Raw genomic sequence first — 27260 nt, forward strand, 5'->3', positions numbered from 1 at the left:
CTTGTCATGCGCCGGAAGCAGCCCGCAAAACAATTTAAATAACTTAATTTAGAATGGAATAACTTGTTAAATACTTACGAGATATGTAAAAAATAAACAGCATTTCAAATGGGGTGATCCGGATTATTTATTGGACTGAAATATATATATATTTTTTTTTTATTAACTTGATCATAATTCGGTGAATAAATTTCGGATATGCCATAATATGCTCAGTTGGTAGGCAAAAATGAGTAAAATATAAGTAGATTGAATAGGAGGGAGAGTAAAACGAACCCTCAGAAATTTCATCCTAAATAAAAGAAAAAAGAAAGGAATTAAAATGTAAAATGTATGCACCTATTGATTAAGAGTTAAATTGAAGACTAAAATTTTGTCTGTGATTTCTATGTTAGAATAATTTTGCTGTTGCTTTAGGATAGTGTTAGTCCAACTAATTGTTCTACACAATGAGATATTGTGCTATTTTGTATATGTTTGGGAAGCGATATTCTGAACCAGAACAAACATATCTCAGAATCTAGCTTTGGCATGTCAATATATTTTGACTAGCGATAGTGTATGATTGTTTGGGAAGGACAATTTAAATTATTGACTGTGACTAGCTATTACAAGGCACTTTGTGGACAAATTCACAACAATATGACAATGATATGCCCTCTTATGGTAAGAAATGTTCCTTGTGCTTCACAAAAATGTACACCTTATGCCATATTACAAAAGCTTAGTAATTATACTTGCATATAATTGAACAATTATTATGGCTGCATTAGTCTCAATATTTCGACGGCAAGACAGACCGATTTTATAATCTGATATTTCATAGATGTCTGTCTTTGTGGATTGTGTAAGAAAAGAAATAGATATTAAACAGCAAACTCCTTGATAAACGAGGTTGATACACTTTTTGAAATATATAGTTATTCATCAAGTTTCAACAGTGGTTCAATGAAATCTTCGTATCAATAATAATAATAATATAATAATAATAATATAATAATAATAATTTTAATTAAAATAATAATGATAAAAGGAAAACGTGTATCTTTCCCGGAGATCTTTTATTTTTAGGGTTGTTTTGTTGTTGTTGTTCTTCTTTTTGTCTTTTTATCTAGTAGCCCCATTCATTATGTTGGTACTTTTTACGAAATGACATAACTAACAAACTTTCTAAGAAATATGTATATATTCTCGTCAGTTTTAATATAATAAACATATAGATAGCAATTGCAAAATGACAGTATCAACGCCCATGACGTGTGTATTTATCTATACTAAACGTTTGAGTTATTGCCTGGATACCCTAGCTATTTTATTCACTAAAGGACTAAATAAAACATTTGCAGACGAAACAAACACAAAACCCGTTTCCATGTGTACAACGGAATCCCCGCAGTACACACTGCAAGCTAGTGAGATTTATCGATACACTACCGTTAGGTAGAGTTTTAGCGGTGTAAAACAAAAAACCTTGACATGAGTAGGAATTTGTAACAGTTGTGCATTAAAAACATATAACTTTCTGATCAATTTTCTTTTAATTGATTCTATTTTGAATAAGCTTTGCAGGTATGTAATTTTTTTCAAGAAATGTTGAGTTTAAATATATATTTGAAGCCGTCAAAGTTAGCGACGAGATACTGGTCGCTGGCACATACACAAAGAAGGAAAACTTTCTGCATTGCTTTGAATCGTAAGTGGGTTGTGCGCGAAGGGCGACCACCGAATATACAAAAAAAGCCCTAAAGCGCACAATTTGTTGGGCTATGGCTGCATATACTGTATTGAACGGTTAAATATATGTTTTTTTTTTTAATTTCAGGAATTTCAGTAACTTTTAAAATCATGTCATGACATTGTTAAGCTCAATAACTTTTGAGCATTTCTAGAGTAATTTCCCTAATCAGAATTTAGTGAACAGGTAAATCATTTTTTGGTAGGTTGGACATTTTTCAGTCTTTTAATTTGAATACAGTTAAACTTAACTAATAAATTAAAACAAATGGGCTGGACTATCAAGGTTGTTATTTTTCTGCAATTATGTAGATTGCATTGATTTCATTTTACTACATATATAAACTATGAATTAACTCACTAAAGTGTGGAGCAGTACCTCTAGACCTTGACAGAAATCATTATCACAAGTAGAAAATGTACATTTTTTTAATTTTACCTTTTTTATGCTATCACAGTATCTGCAAAGCGATTTTTATTTGCCCATATGTATTTGTGTGTGTGTGTATATAACTATGTATGTATAATTATACAAGTCGGATTTCAACCAAACTTGCCAGGATTGTTTATTGGTTGAAGGGCTTCCTGGAAAATGTTCAAATAATTTGATTTCATGAAGAAATCTTGTTGCCATGGCAACCAAAAGTAATTGTAAGAAAAAATCTAAAAGGCTTATATAGAGCAAAGATATTTTGCATAAGGCATTGCCTGGTGGACCTCTACCAAGATTGTTTAAATTACGGCCCTTAGGTCAAAATTGCCCCATCCCCACCTCTCCCCCGGAACATAGATTTTCCTTATTATGTATGTAGTAAAAATTTCAATAATCTTTTTCTTCAAAATTACATGTGCTAGAGCTCAGATATTTAACATGAACCATTGTCTAGTGACATTATTTACAATATAGCTTTGGGGTCAAAATTGGTCCAGCCCCAGGGGTAATTATATGTTTCCTTATATGTATATTTATATATAAAATCTTCTTGTATAATACTATAGAGGCTTTAGCTTAGATATTTGGTATGAAACATTTTCTGGTGGACCTCTACAAAATTTGTTCAAATTATAGCCCTTAGGTGAAATTAGCCGCACACCAATGGAACATAGATTTTTCTTGAATTTATATTAAGTAAAAACCTTAAACAATTTCTCCTCTAAAACTATAGAAGCTAAAGCTTAGTTTTTTGTCATGTAACATTAACTTGTAGACCTCTGCTAAGTTTTATTAAAATTATAGCCCTTGCGTCAAAATTTGTACCGCCCCAGGAGGTCATGACTTTTCCTTATATACAATGTAGTATAAATACTATACAAAATCTCCTTCTTGAACTGCAAGGGCTATATCTTATGATATTTAACATGAAACATAGTCTTGTGGACCGCAACAAAAATTATTCAATTTATAGCCCCTGAGTCAAAATTGGCCCCAGCCTGGGGAAACATAGATTTTCCTTAAATGAGACTTATATAGCAAAGTTCTAGTTAATTTTCATAATTTAACCATTGACTCCCATAGCAACCATTGACTTTTCATAGCAACCATACATGTCCATAGCAACCAATAACTTTCCATAGAAACCACTGACTTCCATAGCAGTCAGTGACTTTCCATAGCAACCATTGACTTCCCTAGCAACCACTAACAGTCACTTCCCATAGCAACTACAAATAGCAAACATTGGCATCATATGGTAATAAAAAACCTCTTTAGCAACCAGTGACTTTCCATAGCAACCATTGACTTCCATAGCAACCACTTTCTTCACCTATCTACCAGTGACTTCCATAGCAACAATTGACTTTCCATCGCACTCAGTGACTTTCCATAGGAACCATTGACTTACATAGCAACCAGTGACTTTCCAAAGCAACCATAGACTTCCATAGTAACAAGTGACTTCCAATCCTGTGACTCACATAGCAACCATTGACTTTATGTTTTCAAAAATAGGTAATGCTTAATTGAAAAGATACTAGTATCTAAGAACAAATATTTGTAACTTTATTTCAAAGATTAATACAGCTATGTAATACAGTAAATTGCAAAATGTTATCACGTAAGAATACCTTTAAGGCCATCCTTAAAAAAATGTTTGTTTGCAGTAACCCGACCCAGAATTTTCAAGGTGGGTAGGTTGGTCGATATTTTTTTTTTTTTTTTTTTTTTTTTTATTGAACTGTACTCCCAAATAAACATGGAATTTCAAAATGCTGGACAATAAAAGCTTTGATAATCTGGTAACAATTAATAAATTGATAACTGAATTCTAATTTATTAAGAACTACATTTTATTTCTTCTATTTACCTTTAAAAGAACGAAAACAAAGCACAGGCATAATTTTCTGATTCAAAAAAAATAATTTTGTTTATCCAGACCATGAAAAAAAATTTGAGTAGGGGCAAATTTTGTGAGTCGGTTGCGTTACTACAAACAAACATTTTTTTAAGGATGGCCTAATTTTAATCAATTATTATACTTTGGCCTTTGTATCTGAACATTAGACACATCTGCACATTGTCTTCAATTTGAAATGCTGAAATATTCACTAGATTCTCCTGCATAATAGTGAAGTAAAATTGTATAGGAACAAAAAAAAAATACTTCTATTCTTACTATTTAGTGATTTCTTTTGATACTGTGGCAAAGCATTTTTTATAAACTTATATAAACCAATGTATGGAGATGATTTTGGTGGGTGAAAAGGTTAAACATTTTATAATTCAAGCGCTGTGTCAGGTATATACCAGAATACAATATTTTAATAGTTTGGTGCTCAAACACTTTAAATAGGCCCCTTTTAAAAATGGGTCGTATTATAGGGCGGGCTGGCAGCGTTCAATTTTCTTCAGAACATATTTCCTAAACACATGAAGGTAGTTTATTAAAACTACATAGAAATGTTTACCACTATGAGAAGCTGTGTCGCAGGCATGAATCAGGTCTCTAGGTTAAAGGTCAAGGCTCATTGAAAAACGCTTGTCAAAAGCAAAACTTATATACCAGGGCTTCTGTTAATGGAAGTTTGGGAGTCATTTACTCCTTGATTTTGGAATGTGACTTCCAAAATCTAATACCTTTTCTTCTTTATCTATATAATGAGACGTCCAAAATCAGAGATTTTGCAGTCTCTGACTTCCAAATTTTGAAACTTAATGTAAGCCCTGATATACATTGAGGGATTTCAATATAACTTTGCACAAATGTTAACCATTGTGTCCCTGCAACCAAGGTCAAGGTCACACATAGAGGTCAAAGTTCAGGTAAAAATATGAAGGTTTGTATAAGGACCATTTTAGTCATCATTTATTTAGAGATTGTAATAAAATTTACATCACTTACACTTCAGTATTTATATAGATAAAGAGTTAAAACTAGCTGAAAATACATACTCAAAAAAATCATTATCACATTCAAGGGGGCTATTTCTAATTTACTAGTACATATATTTCGATCTACTAATTTAAGAGTTCTTATGCTAATTTACTCTGTATTATGTAGACACTTAATGTGCCTCTTCACTGACCAAGAGTAATCTATGAAAAGCCTCAGCTTGACCTGGAGTTAAAAACATTATGTTGAGAAATTGCCTAGAGGCATATAGTGTTTTGACTGACAGGAAACTCAGCAGGAGTCCAGGCTCCAATATACAAGGATTTAGTGACTTACATTTATCTTAAGCCAGTTTTTGCTAATATTTTACACTCAATATGCCATCTTTGATAGAAATATTTTTTTTAGGCCAGGGTTTCTCAGGTGGTTCCGGCCCTGGGTTATAATATAGTATATTCAATGTCTAAAAGTTACATGTATTTTAAGTCATTATACAAAAAGACAAAGCTTAAGCTATGTCAGGAAATATTGATTTATTTGAAAGCGTTCATATTAATTATTTAACATTGATTGGTTTTAAAGTTTTGAAATTCATTTTCCTGAGGACACGTAGACAATATGGTTCATCATATGAAATAGGTGAATATTGTGAAGGTTGTAAGCGTAAACTAAAAGTGCTAATACCTTGCGTTTGGATGTTCATTTGATGGTAACTTGTTTGATCATATTGCATTATAACATGATATATATAGTATAAGTTGACAGATTTCTTTACACTCGGGTATATTAATATTCAGTGAGTATAGATTTTTTATTACTTGCTTTATAGTAGATACTAATGGTGAAATTATATTTGGATTATTTTACAGTGAAATTATCAAAATATAAAGTAACCAAACTAGAGCTGTCATTGATTCAGTGCAATGCAAAACCAATATATTGATAACAGACATCAAATATTGATGATAGTATTACACCAATAACTAAATACTTGTCTATTATTCTTCTTCATACCTGTTTAAATGCTTTCAGTAAAAACATGTTCTTTTAATACATAATTATGTCTTGTTTACAAATGCACATTGCTGGGTTTTTGCATTTTGTTCATGGTGTATTGCCAGATATTTATTCTCAAACATTTAAATTGTTATCACATTATTGCAATTATCATGATTCATTGGTATATCTATATCAGACCAACTATTCTCATCATGTTTAAAAACATTATAAAAGTGTTTAGTATACTATGGAACGCCGTGACTGTCTTATGTAATCAATGTTTTTGTTATCTTGTGAAACGATGATATTATTTTGTCGTTTGAGCATGTTAACATGTGCAATTTACATCATGTCTTGTCAAAGGAACATGCTGACTTGTACAAATAGCATGTTAACTTGTCAAATTATTATGATGACATGTGCAGACAACATGCTAACTTGTCAAAGTATCGTGATGACTTGTGCAAACAACATGTTAACTTGTCAAAGTATAATGATGACTTGTGCAAACGACATATTAACTTGTCGAATTATTGTGATGACATGTGCAAACAGCAAGTTAACTTGTCAAAGTGTCATGATGACTTGTGCAAACGCCATGTTAACTTGTCAAAGTATAATAATGACTTGTGCAAACGACATGTTAACTTGTCAGAGTATAATGATGACTTGTGCAAACGACATGTTAACTTGTCAAAGTATAATGATGACATGCGCAAATGACATGTTAACTTGTCAAAGTATCATGATGACTTGTGCAAACAGCATGTTAACATGTCAAATTACCATGATGACTTGTGAAGACAACATGTGAACTTGTCAAAGAATCGTGATGACTTGTACAAATGACATGTTATCTTGTATCATGCTGACATGTCAAAACGTACTGTTAACTTGTCAAAGTATTATGATAACTTGTGCAAACGCCATGCTAACATGTCAAAATTTTATGATGACATGTGTAAACAGCATGTTAACTTGTCAAATTATCGTTATGACATGTGCATACAGCATGTTAACTTGTCCAAGTATCATGATGACTTGTGCAAACGACATGTTAACTTGTCCAAGTATAATGATGACTTGTGCAAATGCCATGCTAACTTGTCAAAATTTCATGATGACATGTGCAAACAGTATGTTAACTTGTTTATAAACCGAAAATTCCTCTGAGGGGGATTTTGTCCTAGGTAGCAATTTTATGAAGGGGATTTTGTCCACTTCAAAATTTCACACATGAAGGGGATTATGTCCACCCATGAAGGGGATTATGTCCGGATATACAAAAATACATGAAGGGGATTTTGTCCGAAGGGGATTATGTCCGTACACCGTGCACACAACATGCTAACTTGTCCAAGTATCATGGTGACTTGTGAAAGCGACATGTTAACTTGCCAAAATTTCATGATGACATGTGCAAACAGCATATTAACTTGTCAAGGTATCGTGATGACTTGTGCAAACTCCATTCTAACTTGTCAAATTATCATGATGACTTGTGCAGACAACATGTTAATTTGTCAAAGAATCGTGATGACTTGTGCAAAACACATGTTAACTTGTTAAGGTATTATGAGCATGACTGTCATCACGATAATTCGACAAGTTATGATGTCGTTTGCACATGTCATGATGATTATTTGACAAGTTAACATGCTGTTTGAACAAATCAGCATTGTCTTTAGACAAGGCTACCATGTTAATTGCACATGTTAATATGCTTAAATGACAAAATAAAATCATCATTTCACAAGATAGCAAAAACATTGATAGGATAAGACAGTCATGGCGTTCCATAGTATGCTGTGCAAATCTTACTAGGTGAGTCTGTCTGAGGTCTGGAGGACAATGCAATCATTTTTATGTTAGAAAGTCACTAGTGTAGTTAGCTTTTACTATTTAATAGCAAACAATGGGCCTTTATTGTTGTGTGGATAAGGTCTTTGACTTAAAATTATTTACTCTCACATTTGTTGGTTTATATCAAGCCAGAGTTTTTAGATAACTGATTCTCCTGTGAGGAATCTATCCAGCAAACTTACAGATTGCAGGTAGTTGTAGTGTAAATGTACTCACTCAGTTATGTCTGAAATACCAATGTAGAGTCATGGGAAGTCCCACTGCACCAATAAAACTAGAAAGTTGCCAAATAACTATAGCAGTCTTTGTGTAACTGAAAACCCAACAAAATGTTCAATAAAATATTTTGTGATTTTCAACTTTAAAGGCTTTAGCCATTTTGTCCTTTTGACCAGAAATAGCCCACTGCTGGAATCTTACTTTGCCTTTCTGTTCATTCCACTTTCATTAGATAAGATATTAGAGGCTGCTGTATTTCAATGTGTTCTGATTCCTTAAATTTATAAACATCATAATCCTTAAATTATTCAGCTTCAGGTGTTCATGTTATGTCTCATGTTTATTTTTTCAGCATTTCAAAGAATTGAGTTTTTTTAAACACGTTGTAAGGAATTTTCTTGAACAAACTTATGGATTGTCACTTAAGTATGTATGCAGTCTTTGATGGTCTGTATAACTCATTTAGTCCTGTAAATTGTCTTGTCTCTTTTTTTTCTGAAGAATTTTCATAATTTTTATACCTATTTATTTGAGAAGTGTCTTATTTTTCAATTGAAGTAAAGTTTAAATGAGTATTTTATATTTACAGGTGAGGAAAGTTTAAAGATAATGCGGCGATATGGACACCATGATCGCGTTAATGGCAATACTCATATGAAGAGGTCACTCAGTTCACATAGAGTACAACAACAAATAAACGAGTTGTCTTATTTACAGTCAGCAGAACTTGTCACACCTTGTAGATTGTTCCTTGTCCTTATTGGTTAGTATATTATTTTGTGTCCTTATTCGTTAGTATGTAATTTTGTGTCCTTATTGGTTATTATGTTCATTTGTGTTCTTATTGGTTAGTAGGTGATTTTGTGTCTTAATTGGTTAGTAGGTGATTTTGTGTCTTAAATGGTTAGTATGTTATTTTGTGTTCTTATTGGTTAGTAATTATGTTATTTTGTGTCCTTATTGATCAGTACGAGGGGTGTCCCAGAATTACGTGGACTTTTGCTATAACTTTTTTATTTTTTAATGCATTTTTTAGCAATTTTGTACACAATACCTTTAACATATCCTTAATGAATATGTCCATTATTTTTAAATTTCTAACATTGCTTCTCTATATTTTACGTCGCTATAGTAACGCAGTATGCGCGGGGCGGGGCAGTCCAATATTTTGTATTAATAAGTTGTCTTTACTTTCGTATATCTTGCGTATTTATACATAAAAAATGGCGCGACGTCGTAAGCATATGCAGTGACGTCATATGAACGTTCGTTTGAAATTTTGACGTCATAGCTGTTTCCGTTATTGTTTACCAGCGGACAACTGACAACCGTTGCTCTTGGATATTTAAGAAAAAATGACGTCCACGGATTACGCGGAACATCGGACTATCATCAAGTTTTGTGTTAATCTTGGGAAGACGCCAACACAGACGCAGAAAATGTTGGAGACTGCAAAAGTGAGACCTCCTGTTTGTCGATCACTCGTTTTCAAGTGGCATAAGCGTTTTCGAGACGGCCGGGAGGACATTGAAGTCGACAAAGGTCGTGGGAGAAAGTCAACGTTGACTGCGGCGTCAATTAAGGAAGTCAAGGACGTCATAGATCGGGACAAGCGTTACAATGCTGAGTACTATTCAAGTAAGAAATAATTGTTTGTTTAAAAAAATGATTTTTAAAAATTAAGCTAATCACAATTTATTATTTTAAACGCAATTTATCCGCTTCAGCTTTTAAGAAAGTGAACCAAACTGCTGTAGTAAGCAGTGCGCATGATAGGTTATTTCCCTTGTTAACGCACATTGTCTTTGCGTACAAAATAAAGTCCACAATAATAATAATAATGATAATAATAATAGAAAGAATAATAATAATAATAATAATGAAAAAAATAATGATAAATGATAATTATAATAATAATAATAATACGGCGTCAGCATTATCACCGTCGTCTTAACTCTATTATCGTAACAAAAGTTAATAGTATGCTTTATTATTATTATTATTATTATATTTATTACAGTGTACGACCAGTAGATATATCGACACCATAGGTGTATTGAGTTAGGCGGCGACTATGTTGAGAAAAACTGATATTCGACGCCACACATTTATTAACAACTAGCGACGCCACCGGAATGACGTCGTAACGTCGGAATGGACTGCCCCGCACCCGCTACCCCTTGTGTCATTACCCTGCCCACAGACACTGATCCGGTTGCCGGACAACTTTGAATTTTTTTGTACTAATGCAAATAAAGTTGCATTTTGTTCATGTTGATTTTGTTTGTTTTTATTTTCAGTAGTTTTTGAGTTACAGCAAAAGTCCACGTAATTCTGGGACACCCCTCGTACATTATTTTGTGTCCTTAATGGTTATTACATGGTGTGTTATTTTGTGTTCTTATTGGTTGTTATGTTATTTTTTGTACTTATCGGTTAGTAGGTTAATTTATGTTCTTATTGGTTAGTAGGTTCTTAGTAACTCAAATCAAAAATAAATATTGGTGACTCTGTCTTCATCATTATTAAGTTACATTTAACAAAAAAGCACAATTTTATTAGATAGTATATGCACTTTTATCCATATCCTTTAATTGTTTTGTTGTTTAAAGTACTAATATGTTTGGCAATGTTCATATGCATGAGTACCTAGTTAGGTGAACTGATACAGCTTGCATGCTCTACTAGCACTGTATAAATTTACATGTGATATATTTTTACAGGAAGTGTAGTGATGATATTACTGATATCTCTCAGTATTAGCAGTGATGAGATCACCTCCAGTCCGTATCATACTGACAATAGAGTCAACCTAACCAAAGAACCCTATCATGTGAATTATAAAACAGTGCAGCAGATGAGAGAAGAAATGCTATTGCATTATGGGTATTCATCTTCAGAAAATAAAGTAGAAAAAAGATCAGATATTTCTCTACAAGAATTCTGGGACCTATATGATGGAAAATGGTACATTGTTTTAGCTTATTAATTATTTACTTAGTTTTTTTTTGTTCTAGAAACATGTCGTGAAAATCTATAAACACTATAATATATATAAATTAGAATTTAAGCTAGTTCATTCTGTTTGGATGCTTGGAAGTTCTATGTAAAAATGGTCTTAATAATACAAGAGATTGATGCCTTTCTAGACTATTGAATGTTGTTATGTGTTTTAGCTTTCCAAAGAATAGTGGGTTGAAAAGTGGGACTACAATGTATTATACACACCCTAGCATCGACCTTGCAAGCCACAATTTGTTGATGTTTTGTGTGTAACTTCATATCTTATTAACCACCAATGGCATTCACCTGAATTTTCTGACATGACATCTTGACAGTATTTTTGTAGGTCACTGTCCAAAACCTAGGATGTGTTTTTACAAAATAATAGCCCTTTTTGTGCTTAGCAAATTCCTTACTAAAGTTTTGCACTTTTGTCAAGACATGGATGGTATTCGTCTGAAACTTACACATTATCTTCTATTCATACAGTCAACTATCGTTATCTCGACATCGCTTTTCTCGATATTTCGTTATCTCGATGAAATTTTGAAAGTCCCGATTTCCTTCTTTCTTTATCTATATTGGAAATATTTGTTTATCTCGATATCTTTATTTCGATATTTTCAGTATCTCGATGTAAAATTTCAGCCCAAATAGTTATTTTCACACTATTATCCTTTTTTTATCTTGACTAATATTTTTCTTTCGTCTGTTCCCTTCAGACGTGTGAAAAACACAAACTAGACGATAATTGCTCAAAAGCGCGTGTCATAATGATGATTATGTTTATAACAAGTCGAGTTGTTTTATAAAAGTTAATCTATTTAGCGTGTTGATTGACTGTTGTCCAAAATGAGTGAATTTTACGTTCTTTAATAATATTCGAACATTGTATCAATTCATTATGACTTTAAATGTAAATGAAAAAGTGAAAGTATTGAAACGCTATCATTGCAATGTATTGTTTTACAACATCACCACCAAATTAATAAGCAGTCGAACAATCTCGAGAAAATAACCCGGGAGGATATCCGGATCAACCATCCTAAAAGTAATGTTTTCACTGAGTTAACCTCACTATGTGTTTTTATCACAGACACCCATATTTCCGCTGGAAATTATCCGATTATGTTACTTTGTTAAATATTGACTAGGTCTATGAAAACATGACATGGGGATAACATAGTTTATTTGACATAAAGTATGCACATGTCTTTTGTAAAAATCAGTGTCTGCCTTATTCAAACCCTAATACGTTTATCTCGACATTTCGTTATCTCGATATTTTTGGACGGTCCCGATGACTTCGAGATAACGAGAGTCGACTGTAATTGTAAGTCAATCACAAAGGCCAATAACTCTTATCATAGTGCATAATTTCCTTTTGTTTGCTTAATTTTTTCTGGTTAAAGCTTTGTGTGCATGATCAATTTATGCAACACGTGAGTATAATTTTTTATTTATTTGAAATTTCACATGTCTTCTTGGTCATCACTGCATGTCATTCACAAAGACCCATTTTTTTAGCTTTGATTGTTACTGAATTATTTCTTTTTGTGAACTTATGATATTCTGCAAGCTCTATCAAGTCCTGAAAATAGTCCAAGTATAGTGTCTGTCTGTCAGCTATTGTAAAAGAATGAATCAATTATTTATTTTTTCCTTCATTTAATATTTTCAGTGTCTCTCATTCTGTTGAAATGTCATAGAAGCACAAAGGTTTCATGATGAATAATTTATTCAACCCTTTGCCTGCTGAAATTCTTAAATGGACTTGTCAAACTTCAGTTTTTGGAATTATCCATTATTAATTTTGGGTATATCAAGATAAAATTAAAAGATAGTCTGCCAACAGTATAGAGCTTGGTCAGACTGCACCAAAAGCAATTCCGACTCTCCACTGGTAGGTGAGGCTTTCAGTTCCAGCAGATTAAAAGTTAAGCTGTTGCTATGGATTTGATTTAAACAGCTTGGTTATATTTCAGGCCTATTGTTATATTAGATATAGTCCCAAAATGGCATGCATACAAGAAATGGGGCAAGGACTTTTTTTCCAACAATTATGGGGCAGACAGAATCATTCTAAAAGCTGTGGAGGTATACAATATTTTTGCTATTTTCAATTTTGATAACTAAAACTGTGATTATAAACAGTGATGGTGGTGGTGGTACTTTTCACTCCGGATCACAACAGTAAGCCACATTGAATTTACCACAGCACAGTTACACCACTGCATAGTTCCTGGGCATGCTGTCTGACAGTTTACCAGTACTAGTTGCCTTCACTTTCGCAAGGAACTGAAACTTCTATCAGGCTGTCCAGCGTCCCTAAAATTCCTAAAAAATCCTAATTTTTTTCAGTTTGGTTAAAATTCCTAAAAAAGTGAAAAATTCAAAGGGAATTCCTAAAAATGCCCTATTTTTTCACTGAAATTCCTAATTTTTTTTATCTATTGTTATAAACATACTTATAACTTGTAAAACTGTGAAAATGATCTCGAACATTATTAACAAAGTGGACCATGTTTTAAACATGGTCAAAAATGATTTTGCCATGATTTGCCAACTCAAAAATTGGTGACATTGAAATGGTTTTGTTCCAACTAAAAATTACTTTGACTATGTCCGTAACATTACTATTTCATAATCAAAGCAGTTGTTTATAATCATGTTGACACTTAACAGCAAAAACACTACCATATCATGGTCCTGAAACTTAAATCATAACCATAAGAGGTCGACTTATTTTGGAATATTTTGACACTGTTTTGCCAACTCCAGATATCTTGAATTTTATGATTGTTCTTTTTTTCAAATGGTTGAAGTGGTCCATTTATATCATATATCATATTTGAAAATGATCATTATAAAGCTGTTGTAACACAATTTTAATTAATAACATGTATAAAAATCTGTTGTCAAAAATTAATGTACAATTTGTTTACTCACAACCCTTTTATTCAAATCTGCATAATTTCAAAACAACATTGTAAAGTACTAAATATGTGAACATAGACTTTGCAAAATTAATTCTAACCATGTACACACATTTTGCAATTATGTGATCTAGATAAACTGCAATTGAATGATCTATGTGATGAACTTTTTTGATGTGCAATTCTGTGTGTTGATTAAAGATGCTTCCCATTTGTTCAAATGACTGTACAAGGCTAATGCCTTTTTACTTCCTACTTGTACAAAAATTTCATTTGTCCATATTCAAAAGCTGCATTGTGCATGAATTTCACTGTAGAAGAATTCCTTTTAGACACTCGTGGTTATAACATTCCCAAAACATAGGTAGAACATGTTCTTTTTGACATGTTCAACCATTGAAAAAGCATATTTCAAATATGGTTTGAACATGGTTTGACTATGACCATTTCCGCAGGTGAGGCAGTTGACCTGTGAGCCCACACTGGTAGACACCTTTGCTCTAACTAAACTATAGCATTATTTGTGAGTTACTTTTGTATCAAATATTCAAAGGTTAGCCAACATCATGGTCTTTTGGGCCATGGTACTTATAAAATTCTAAATTCTAGCCCTAAAATTTCTATTATGTACCCTTAAATTCCTAATTTTAGCCCTAAAATTTCTAAAATATTGCCCTAAAATTTGCCCTAATTTTATGCTGGAAGGGGCTGGACAGCCTGTTCTATACATGTCAGAGCAGATGTACAGTGTGAATGACTGTAGAAAGGATTTCATGATCAATCACAACGAAAATGACCTGCGCAGTGATTTATATCAGTTCATATACAGTGTTTTTTCTTCTACTTTGGGAATGGTGCCGGTACCAGACTGATTGGGAAAAAATGTGTTATTTTGACTTATATTAGGAATATTTTTTAATGCATTTTTTCAGCTACAAATAGATTAATCATCATGAATAGAGATAGGTAACAGCTTCCACTGTCAAGGTAGAACTATGAAGTGGTGATTTATATGAATATGTTGGATTTAAATGATTTCAGAGAAATTTCTTGGCCTTGTGAGAATTTTGAACAGCCATTTTGGGAATTTAAACATTGGAAATTGGGAATTTTAATGTCTATTTTCTATTGGGAACAGTACCGATTTAGGGTAGTAGTTATATAAAGAAAAAAAACTGATACATGTATATAAAAAGTCCTTTATATCAGTTCATATATATATATACACAACAAAATCTGTGCAAACAGGGGAGAAAACTCCTTTGACAGTTGAAAATACTATTCTTCTAATCTACCTATAACTGACCTTTCCATGTATTATATAGTTAATACATTTATGTTTTATGATAGATATCAGTGATCTTCTTTACCTTATATGTGGGTTTTATGATAATTTCATAGACCTGATGTGTAAACAAGCAAAACAAGTTCATATACATGTAATTTATATCTACACAAACCTTAATTCAATCCAAATATGATACATACAACATTATAACTTTAATTTTTCTCTAGGGTGTACTAGATGAAGGTGTTGCACATATAAGAGATATGAAATCATTTATCAGTCATTTAGAGCAGCCGTCACAACCTGATTCATGGACGTACATGGAAGATGAAATGTTCCTTATGCTTCGACCTGAGCTCAAGAAACATATTGGCAACAATGTAAGTAACTGACTTGAACTCAGGGTTTAATATTTAACTCAATGTAAGTCTAACCTGAACTTGGGAAACCAATATTGGATGCAATGTAAGTATGAGCTGCACTCAGGGAATAGTATTGGACATTGACATGAACTTTGGGAAATGTAAGTCTCTGCCTTGACCTCAGGGTACATTATTGGGCACATTGTATGTCTCTAACCTGAACTTGTAAGTTATTGGTCCAGACCTATATCATATGGTACACAAATCGCAGAAAAAGAACTATGGATTATGATACATAAAATAAGTTTCTGACCGTTCTGAACTACTGATATTCATTGAGCATGAAATAAGTTTCTTACACATATTGAGCATAAAATAAAATAAGGATACATATAGCACACAATGTTCCAAATTTCTTCAAAGAGAGGAAGATTTTAGAATTTGCAATAAACAAAGAAGAAAGTTCTGACATCAAAAAGAGGGAGATTTATTTTATTTGTGAAAATACCCCTTATTTTAAGAAAAATCTTTGAAAATATGGCTGCAGAAAGTGGTAGTCTCCCACTTTAAGTGGGAGAGTTCACATGTATGTGTAAAAATATAATCTGAAATATTTATAAACCAGTAAATTAAGCAGATATAAACTTTGGAGAAATATTGTGTTTCTGTCATCATGATACAAATCTGTCTTAATTACTGAATAGTTCAATACCTTTAAAATAAATTAATATTTATATTAAAGCTGCATGCCTCCAGATGAGCCAAAATATTTCAAGAAATTCAATCTTTGGAAAAATGTATTAAGATCTTAAGCAAAGTAAAAAAGATTCAATATTTAATTAATTATTCACATGTTATGTGCGATTTATGACTGATTTTGCAGTATCAATTACTATAATTCTACTACTACGTTACTAACGCACGGCAGTAAGAGGTATTTATGTATATTGTGACCTCTTTTTGGTAATTTACATGGAAGTGCCGTTTGCAATGTGTGAATTATTTTCTTTGGTCTTTTCACAGTATTTTCCTTTCAAATACATTTTCAAAATTTTCGTGAACATTAGCATAAATCTGGAGGCATGCTGCTTTAAATGAGGTAAATGTTTAATATTATGGCAGATTTGTTTCCTATTTACAGGTTTTCATGGAAGAAAATTTCTTCAACTTATTCCCCTACGAAGTTCGACCTTGGGATTGTATGATGTTATGGGGAACGAAATATTCCAGATCAACTCTTCATATGGACCCATACAACTGGACAGCTATCAGTGCTGTTATATGGGGCAGAAAAAAATGGAAGGTATTTAACTTGTCTTTACAAATATTATAACAAACTGTCAGAATCAATATCTGTCTCTGGTATAATTATGAAACAATAAATCATTTATAATCACTGTGTGTTGAAACAGGATTATTATCAAAGTGCTGACAGTCATAAACATCAGTCCATTATATCTATCCAACCAGCTTACAAAATGTCATAGGTTCTGCTTAGATACCTTCCCAAGTCCGAAATTATGCTTGGAGAAGCATATAAATAATGTATTGGGTCTCTCTAGCTCAACTATATGAATAATAATGAGTCTATCATACATAACTGTGCGTTGGTATAGGCATAACAATGTTTGTCTTTTTGTTTCATCTTATTAACCACTGAAGTTATTTATTTTACATGTTTCATCATAATCCTAATTTGATGACACGACACAAATAACTCTGCACAAATTTTCATTCCATTATACTGCTTTATGAGGTTAAGAATTCTTTGACAAAGCTTTACATTCATGGCTGAGTATACCCACAACTTTCGGTGGTATTCAATTGAACCTTCACACATGTCTTTTGGATCATGACTTTAGGTCTAAGACCCGTAACTCTAGCATGAATGTTCACTTAATAATCACTTTTTGTGATTTAAGAACACTCACTTTCTTGAGGTTTTGCATGCAAGATCAAAATTTGACAATAATGAATTCACTTCACACATGTCTTCAGGTATATAATTGTAAGTCATTCATCAAGACACATAACTCTAGTATGGATTTTACCTAAATCATATCCCTTTGTAAACCAAGAAAATTGCTGTGTTGCTTTTTTTTTTAAAATCATATACTGGTAGATATTTTCAACCACAATTTTACAATTAGAACTGTCCATTTAAAGTCAGTTATTTTTTGTTTTATTTGCTCTTGCATAATTATATGTAAATTATTTTGCTAAGTTTTACCTTAATTGTTTTTTAAGTAAGGTTATAAACAATTATTAGTAGAAATGATTAAAAAACAATTACTATATATTTGCATGCCAGCTTTTCCCACCTGGACAGGACCACAACTTGTATATTCAGCCAGGAAATAAATGTGGTTTTCCTCTTGAATGTAACAAATATGATAGGTGTGATTCATGTTTTTTCTTTGTGTTTTGAAACATTCAAGAATGGACCCAACTACCATAACACTTATGATTAATTACATGAACAAACAACATGGCCATGATGATCTTATATTACTCTCAATATCCTGGTAGAATGGAGCTCAACAATCCTTTATGTAGAATATGCTTAATACACTGTGAAAGCCAAAGTTTAATAACTTTATTCAACTTTCCTGTTTTTTTTACCTGGGTCTAAGTGATGTAGAAATATTAACCATTAATTTACCTGGCGTTACAAGTGACTGACCTTTGCCACAAGTATGGAGCACATCCCAGCAGTCTGACCTGAAGCTATGTACTGCTTGTAATTCTGTTTTAGTACTTTGCTATTTAGATCCCTTTAACCTTGAATGGATTGTTCCAAATAAGATGCTTGATAATGCAATAAAAAAAAAACTGCAGTTTTCAAGTTAAAAGGTTAATATTCCCTATTTCCATTATTCTGGCAATCATAGACAAAATATGAGCATTACAAGAATAGTTTTAGACATGTCATATAGAGTAAGGGTCATCATAGTCTTGTTTCATTAAAATGAATGTGTTTTGGATAGTTTGGTATGTAATTGAATGTTTCATTTAATATCTGTATGTTAGCAAGTAGAAATATGTTGTAGTGTATTTCTATCATTTTTCTCTATTTACTTATCTTCTATCTGAAGGGATGTAAAGAAACATTGTTGTCTTTTACTTGACTCATCTGATTGTTGAGGAAAAAATGTCTTGATAGGCAGATACGTCAGTCTGTCCACATATCTTCCTTATGTTGACATATGTATTATAATAATGTCAGTTGATATCAGATTAATGTCTTGTTGTAAATAAAACCAAAGATTTTAGTGACTTTGGTGTTAACTCAGATTTATTTTCTTACTTTGTTGGCTGTTTATTAAGGTGGCCTTATCAGCTTGTATTTCTTGTTGTACTTTACAAACTTAGTATTTCAGTTATATTACATGGAGAAAGTGCATTATATTGCTGTTAAGCCTTCTTCAAAAAAATGCCTCGAGAGCTATTTTAAGCGCACAGTGACTTTCATATCTAAAAATATAAGATTGGGAAATGAATGGTTTACTAATTTACATATAGAGAGCGGACTGATAGATCAGAGGGAGTTTTCTTATTGTTAATGTATTTTATCAACAACAAATTTAATTTTATACAAGGCATTTCTTCTGAAATGATTTATATTAAAATAACAAATGAGCCGCGTCATGACAAAACCAACATAATGGGTTTGCGACCAGCATGGATCCAGACCAGCCTGCGCATCCGCGCAGTCTGATCAGGATCCATACTGTTCGCTATCAGTTTCTCTACTTGTAATAGAGTTGGTAAGCGACCAGCATGGATCCTGATCAGACTGCGCGGATGCGCTGGCTGGTTTGGATCCATGCTGGTCGCAAACCCATTATGTTGGTTTTGTCGTGACGCGGCTCATTTATCTTAAAATAACAAATTTAGAAACGCTGAAGGTCACTTAAACTGATAATTGGTCAATTGATATACTTTTAACAGCATAAAACTTATGGCTGTGTATAAATGATACATTGATTTTTAGAAGGCTAAAATGATTGGTTCGCAATAGGATGTTGTTTTCAATCTATATGTTATCTTGGTATAGACATTTTCATTTTTAATTACATTATATTTTTAAAGATGAAGAATTATCAGTATTGTTGTAAGTTTCATCAGTATTCATTGATCTTTTTTAATATTATTTGATCAGCATAATGTTATAGTATATTTTGTTTGCATTTCTTTTGGTGTAATGCTTTATCTCATACCAGTGCCGATTTTGCGACTCTGTAAAAGTGATATTGCCAGTCGTGCATAAATTTTGGTGTGACATCATTTGCGCTATACAAACATAGTTAAAAGTTAGCATTACTCGATAGGCGCATCGATGAAAAATGATTCTTTTTGCAATTTATAAGTCTTCATTTTGGGTATGTGATTAATAGAATTTTTGTGTAGGTTCATTAATGAATTTATTGAACTTGTTGAATAAAATAATATTTTGCTCACCAAAGGCTCACATAAGATAATTTAATTCAACTTGTTCAATAAATTGGTATTGAACCTACACTCATTCAGTATCCTCTTTATCATATATATTTATACAAACTTTGTCAAAAATAATACTCATTCTAATGTTTTAATAATTCTCAACAATATACATGTATCACTTGTGACTTTAATTATTGTTTTAATGTTACAATATTGTCATTGTATGTATGAAATGTAATGTTATATATTAATTTTAGCAGCTTGTCTGTGTCAAAAATTTTATTTTTATGTCCCCACAATGTGGGAGCATATATTGTTGCACTTGTCCGTCCGTCCGTCAGTCCATCCGAGCCAACATTTGATTATTATGAGCTTCATTCCGTAGTTAAATAAAGAACATAAACTCATAAAATTCAAATTAAGAGCCATTTTTTTGTTTTTATGAGCTTATTTTGCTTATGGACGTTGGTCCAGGTGGTGTTTATGAGCTCATTTGCCTCATAAACATCAAATTTTGGTATGTCCGTCCGTCCGTACGTCCCAAAATCTTGTGAACGCAACTCCTCTTAAACCGGATGGCAGATTTTGCTTAAACTTACAGGGATGAACAACCTTAATGTGTAGATGGTAGTAAAGGAAGGAATTTTTGCTGCGACCAAATTTAACAGAATTATGGCCCTTTGTTGATTTTTTCACTAGATACTATGTAGAAATTTTGTGAACGCAACTCCTCTTAAACCGGATGGCAGATTTTGCTTAGACTTACAGGGATGAACAACCTTAATGTGTAGATGGTAGTAAAGGAAGGAATTTTTGCTGTGACCAAATTTAACAGAATTATGGCCCATTGTTGTTTTTTTTTTCACTATATATATACTATGTAGAAATTTTGTGAACGCAACTCCTCTTAAACCGGATGGCAGATTTTGCTTAAACTTACAGGGATTAACAACCTAAAGGTGTAGATGGTAGTAAAGGAAGAAATTTTTGCTGCGACCAAATTTTACAGAATTATGGCCCTTTGTTGATTTTTTCACTATATACTATATAGAAATTTTGTGAATGCAACTCCTCTTAAACCGGATGGCAGGTTTTGCTTAAACTTCCAGGGATGAACAACCTTAATGTGTAAATGGCAGTAAAGGAAGGAATTTTTGCTGCAACCAAATTTAACAGAATTATATCCCTTTGTTGATTTTTTCATTATATACTATGTAGAAATTTTGTGAAAGCAACTCCTCTTAAACCGGATGGCAGATTTTGCTTAAACTTCCAGCGATGAACAACCTTAATGTGTAGATGGTAGTAAAGGAAGGAATTTTTGCTGCGACCAAATTTAACAGAATTATGGCCCTTTGTTGATTTTTAGTTTTCAACTTGTGGCACATGTAGTCCAAAAAATATTTGACCTAGAGTCATAAGATTGACAGAACAGTGGCGGTGGGGGCATCCGTGTCCTATGGACACATTTCTAGTTTGATACATCTTTTTAGACTTAAAACTCTTTTTATTGTCTCTACAACTACATTGTATACTGTTTCTATTAGGTATTTATATTAGCTTACCTGAGCACAAACTGATCAGAGATGAGCTTTTGTGATCACATGATGTCCCTTGTCAGTCATGCTTTCTTTTACACAATTTCTTTTAACAATATCTTCTTCCATATTTTCTCCCATACCATGTGGTAGATTTATAATAAACTTCACAGGAGTTAGTTTTAGGTGGCCCTTTACAAATATTATAAATTAAAACAGTTAGAGCAGAATATATATGTAGGTCTCTGGAGCCATGAATAGATTTATATAGAAATATATACATTTGAATTTAACTACAATGCCCAAAACAAAAGTGTTTTGCATATTTCATTTTTATGCCCCCACAGAGTGGGAGCATATAGCGTTGCACTTGTCCGTCCGTCCGTACGTCTGTCCGCACTACCGAATAAGGATAGGGGGCCATCTAACTGTAAACAGAACAAAAGAGAACAATAGAGTTCATTCCGTAACAATAGAGTAAGGGGCCATTGGCCCTCTATTAAACAATAGAAAATAACAAAAGAAATGGCCCCTTATTCCATTTCGGCCGGACGTCCGTCCGTCTGTCCGTACGTCCCGAAATCTTGTGAACGCAACTCCTCTTAAACCGGATGGCAGATTTTGCTTAAACTTTCAGGGATGAACAACCTTAATGTGTAGATGGTAGTAAAGGAAGGAATTTTCGCTGCGACCAAATTTAACAGAATTATGGCCCTTTGTTGATTGTTTCACTATATACTATGTAGAAATTTTGTGAACGCATCTCCTCATAAACCGGATGGCAGATTTTGCTTAAACTTCCAGGGATGAACAACCTTAATGTGTAGATGGTAGTAAAGGAAAGAATTTTTGCTGCGACCAAATTTAACAGAATTATGGCCCTTTGTTGATTTTTTCACTATATACCATATAGAAATTTTGTGAACGCAACTCCTCTTAAACCGGATGGCAGATTTTGCTTAAACTTCCAGGGATGAACAACCTTGATGTTTAGATGGTAGTAAAGGAAGGAATTTTTGCTGCAACCAAATTTAACAGAATTATGGCCCTTTGTTGATTTTTTCACTATATACTATATAGAAATTTTGTGAACGCAACTCCTCTTAAACCGGATGGCAGATTTTGCTTAAACTTCCAGGGATGAGCAACCTTAATGTGTAGATGGTAGTAAAGGAAGGAATTTTTGCTGCGACCAAATTTAACAGAATTATGGCCCTTTGTTGATTTTTTCACTATATACCATATATAAGTTGTCAGTGGGGGCATCCGTGTCCTTTGGACACAGTTCTAGTTTAGTTATTGTCTACAAAACTTACATAAATCATGACCCACAGGTAAAAAAATGCCCTTTCATTGGTGCCATTTAGTTAACATGGACATAAGAGGGGTGATTGATAAGTTCATGACATGAAAACAAAATACATCAAATAATACTTTTACTCCAGATTGTCAAAAGGTTCAAGTATTGTTTATATGCATTGAACATTAAAGTTTACATGAAACATTAAACAACACTACTACTTGAAGCAATGCCATTGTCAAGGTTGTGTGACCGGGACATTATCTAAATGTCAGAGTCTAGTGACCAGTGAATTTTCTCGACATAATCATAGTTTGGAATGATTTTTTGAATCAAACATTGTTCTTCATGTTCTGATTGAGTTAAAAGTGATATTTTTATAATACATTGCAATTGGTAATAACTTATTCTAAATTTATCTTGCATGAAGTCTAATGAAATGATACTGGTTTACTTTAATCAATAACAAAGTTTAGATAAAGTTTGAGATTTTATTTCAATATTCTCTCAGTTTTATATATATATAAAATAATAAATAATGTTGTTGTTTTTTCCACAGTATTGTAGATGCATTTGAACCTGATTACTGGAAATTTCCTAAATTCCGTAAAGTTCATTATTTGGAGGTGGAACAAAACAGTGGGGAGATGTTAATTATTCCATCTGGTTGGTACCATCAGGTAAGTGAGGGTTTATTGTGTCGCCTTGAAAAATGCGACATAAAGATTTGTTGAGGGTGTCGTTGTAGGCGTACCGTACCCTTAAGCTTATCCGGGGCATAAGTCAGTTACTATAAGTCTTATTGTCTCCAAACTTGGTATGCCCGCTTCTTATAATGACCCAAATTGCAGTGCACACGAATCGTTAGTTTGCACTTCTTTATTTTTGAGTTATTGCCCTTTGTTAATATTAATACTTTATTTTTGTCCGGGCCATTTCTCGTTCAGTATAAAAGCTATGGACTTGAAACTTCATAGGATGATAGATCTCATTAAGAAGAAGTGCAGTGTACAAGAAGCGATATTCTGCACTTCTTATTTTTTGAGTTATTTTCCTTTGTTAATTTTCATACTTTATTTTTGTCCGAGCCATTTCTCATAAATTATGAAAGCTATGGACTTGAAACTTTAAAGGATGAAAGATCTCATAAATAAGAACTACAGAGCACAAAAACTGGTACCCTGCACTTCTTGTTTTTTGAGTTATTGCCTTTGTTAATTTTTATATTTGTCCGGGCCATTTCTCCTAAACTATAAAAACTATGGACATGAAATATCATAGGATGATAGATATCATTGAGATGAAGTGCACTGCACAAAAACTGGTACTCTGTACTCAATCATGATTTTTGAGTTATTGCCCTTTGTTGATTTTCTCTCTTTATTTTTGTCCCAGCTATTTCACCTAAACTTTAAAAGCTTTGGACTTGAAACTTCATAGGAGGATAGATATTATTGAAAAGAAGTGCTGTGCACAAGAACTGGTACTCTGTACTTCATGATTTTAGACTTATTTTGCCCTTTGTTAATTATAATACTTTATTTTTGTTCGGGGGCCAATTCTCCTACACTTTAAAAGCTATTGACTTGAAACTTCATAGGATGATAGATCTCATTGAGAAGAATTGCAGTGCACAAGAACTTGTACTCTGCACTTCATGATTTTTGAGTTATTGCCCTTTGTTAATTTTCTTACTTAATAGGCTTGTCCAGAGCATAACTTGGTCACTATTAGTTTGATTGACTCCAAATTTGATATGTAAGCTTTTTTCATTGACCTGAAGTGCAGTGCTTAAAACTTTCCCATGGTATTTTTATTTTTGATAATATAACAGTTTTATTAATCCTGATGTAACATTGTTACAATCAGTTCAAATGCCACTAAAGTTAATGGTACATGTACATTGTACGAGCAGTTTTGATAAATAACCTATATTTAAGTAGAAAATGACTTAGTGAAAGTTATACTGTTCACAAGGTGACACATCCCACTCACAGAGTTCTAGTTGTAAATTATTCAAAGTATGTTATTGGTGCTTTAAACCAGTTGATTTGGATTCAATGAGTCCTTTGTGTTTATTAATGTAGTAAGAATATTTAGTAGAGTAGTTCCGTTCCAGCTGTTACTGTTTTATTTAATAAATTTGTATAAATAAGGGTTTTTTTATGCATTTATGTTGATTGACATTTGATAAACTTCCATTAATTTTACAACATAAATAATTTATTTGAACAATATAAATGTTGCAGGCATTCAATGACGAGGAGACATTATCTATCTCAATGGAGTTGATGAATAGAAACAATTACCTTGTGGTACTAGAGGAGATAATTAAAGGAAAGAATTTAAGCCGTAAGAAACTTCCTGCTCACTTCCACACACTTCTACCACCAGATCAGGTAAATTCTGAAATATTTATTACATGCTTTTCGATGGTTTATAGAAATATATCAGTGAATTAAAACTGGTAATTTCACTGCTTGAAACAGTGAAATTATCAATTTGATAATTTCACTGTTTTGAATTTAAGCCCCTTACGTTGTTTCAGTGAAATACCAGCGTACACAGAACTGGAAACCAACTTAATAAAATGACGTCATAAATGAAGTCACGTTGTATAATTATTTGGCGCGCTATTCATTTAGTATTAGGTGAAAATGTCCTTTTTAACGTTTGTTTGCATATAATAAAAAGAAAATTTGTTTAGTTTAGTGAAAGATCGAAATATATTTCACCTCGTGAACACCAAAAGTTCACATTTCACTCGTGGCTGCGCCACTCGTGAAATATACCTTTTGGTGTTCACTCGGTGAAATATATTCCGATCTTACACTAAACTTAGCAAATATCCTCTATATATCTAACACCAGTTCATTTAAAAATTCTTTATATATGTTTAGCTCATTAGAATCAAAGGTTTACAGGGTGTCCCAGTAAACACTCGATATCAATTTTAAATTTCTTAAAAAATACTGAACAGAACTGAAAGTTGATCTACATCATTTTAGATGTCAAACATTTACAACAGATAAAAAGATGGTTCAGGTAATGTGCCATTGAGATTATAAAAGTACACCAACATTTAAAAGCTTTTGAAAAATAAAAATATAAGCATTTATGATGCATCATGAGCCTTTAAATGGTTTTTCAAGTTTATTAACGTAATTGCTATAATACAAAATGTACTTATTGATAATGACTGGTTCTGCTTAAATTGACCATCGAATATCATAAATAAAATTGAATATTTCGAATTTGTCACATTGTTGATAATGTATAAACTAGGCTGGTTTGACCTGATAATACATTGTTTTACAAGTATAATGCATGATTTTACAATCAACTGTTAATGTTTTTATTATTTAGGTGAAGTTGTTCATGTCTCTACTACCAAAGAAGATTTTGAAACATGGTAAAGAAGTCAATGATGATTTAATAAATACATTAGATATTATGAGGAATCAGACATCAGATTTACAGCAACCAATAGCTGCCACCACAGACTGATTTTCTACTCAAGTCAGAGTCAGACTGACTTTGTTATCTTTTGATAATTATCAAAATAGGAAGATGATAATGAATGTGTGTAGGTTCAGTACTGAATTTATGAACAAGTTTGTTCATTTTGATATAAAAACAGCTTAATTATAAGGTTGAATCAAATATGATAAACAGGATCAACAAGGAAAGGCAGCGTTCAATGAGTGGCATCCCCCACACAACCCAGAAATTGACCTGTATAACGTTTTTTTCATTCGTCCAAATTTTATTTATAGTTTCAGTAAACAATTAACAACTTTTTATTGGTCTATTACAACTTTGGCGGTAAAATTTTTTGTGTTTTTATTCTCATAACACATTAACTACATTACATAAATCAATATAACAGTTGTTTAACACATTCCATTTGTTACTTATATAACAATCAGCAAAACCATTAAAGCCTTCAACTTTCTTGTTACAAATAATCTTTTACTGCCATTCAATAAAGAAACGTCTTGATGTGTAGATAATCAGAATTTTCATCTATCAATTAGCGACAACCATAACCCATTTTTTGGTCATTTTATATTTTGTTGACACAGAGATCACAATGTTTGAAATTTAAATATGCCACAAATACAAATACTTTACCTTACCAGTTTTATTATCTTCAGTAGAGCCCCGACTTATGACCACCTTGTTTTTACAACCAATCCACTATAAAGACCAACTTTTCAAAGAAAGATTTTTTTTCTTATTT

General features: G+C 32.4%; 1 protein-coding gene across 3 annotated transcripts; it reads left to right on the forward strand.

Moving 5' to 3' along the window:
• The first annotated feature begins 2 nt into the window (after window positions 1–2).
• Window positions 3–26562, forward strand: LOC132736717 (uncharacterized). Of its 3 annotated transcripts, none has more exons than XM_060723913.1 (10): window positions 3–331; window positions 8737–8910; window positions 10871–11114; window positions 13136–13247; window positions 15602–15754; window positions 16878–17039; window positions 18048–18133; window positions 23577–23697; window positions 25267–25416; window positions 26384–26562. In XM_060723913.1, exons 2-10 carry the CDS (start codon window positions 8757–8759, stop codon window positions 26522–26524), a joined length of 1323 nt encoding a protein of 440 aa, XP_060579896.1. In that variant the 5' UTR covers window positions 3–331; window positions 8737–8756; the 3' UTR covers window positions 26525–26562. The 3 variants fall into 3 exon arrangements, with proteins under 3 accessions (XP_060579896.1, XP_060579894.1, XP_060579895.1); XM_060723911.1 differs by lacking the exon at window positions 3–331 and adding an exon at window positions 343–666; XM_060723912.1 differs by lacking the exon at window positions 3–331 and adding an exon at window positions 5495–5775.
• The last annotated feature ends 698 nt before the right edge of the window (window positions 26563–27260 follow it).

This window comes from Ruditapes philippinarum, unplaced genomic scaffold (genome assembly GCF_026571515.1).
Source record: "Ruditapes philippinarum isolate M1 unplaced genomic scaffold, ASM2657151v2 ctg4531_1_1_1_1, whole genome shotgun sequence".
NCBI classification, from domain to species: domain Eukaryota; kingdom Metazoa; phylum Mollusca; class Bivalvia; order Venerida; family Veneridae; genus Ruditapes; species Ruditapes philippinarum.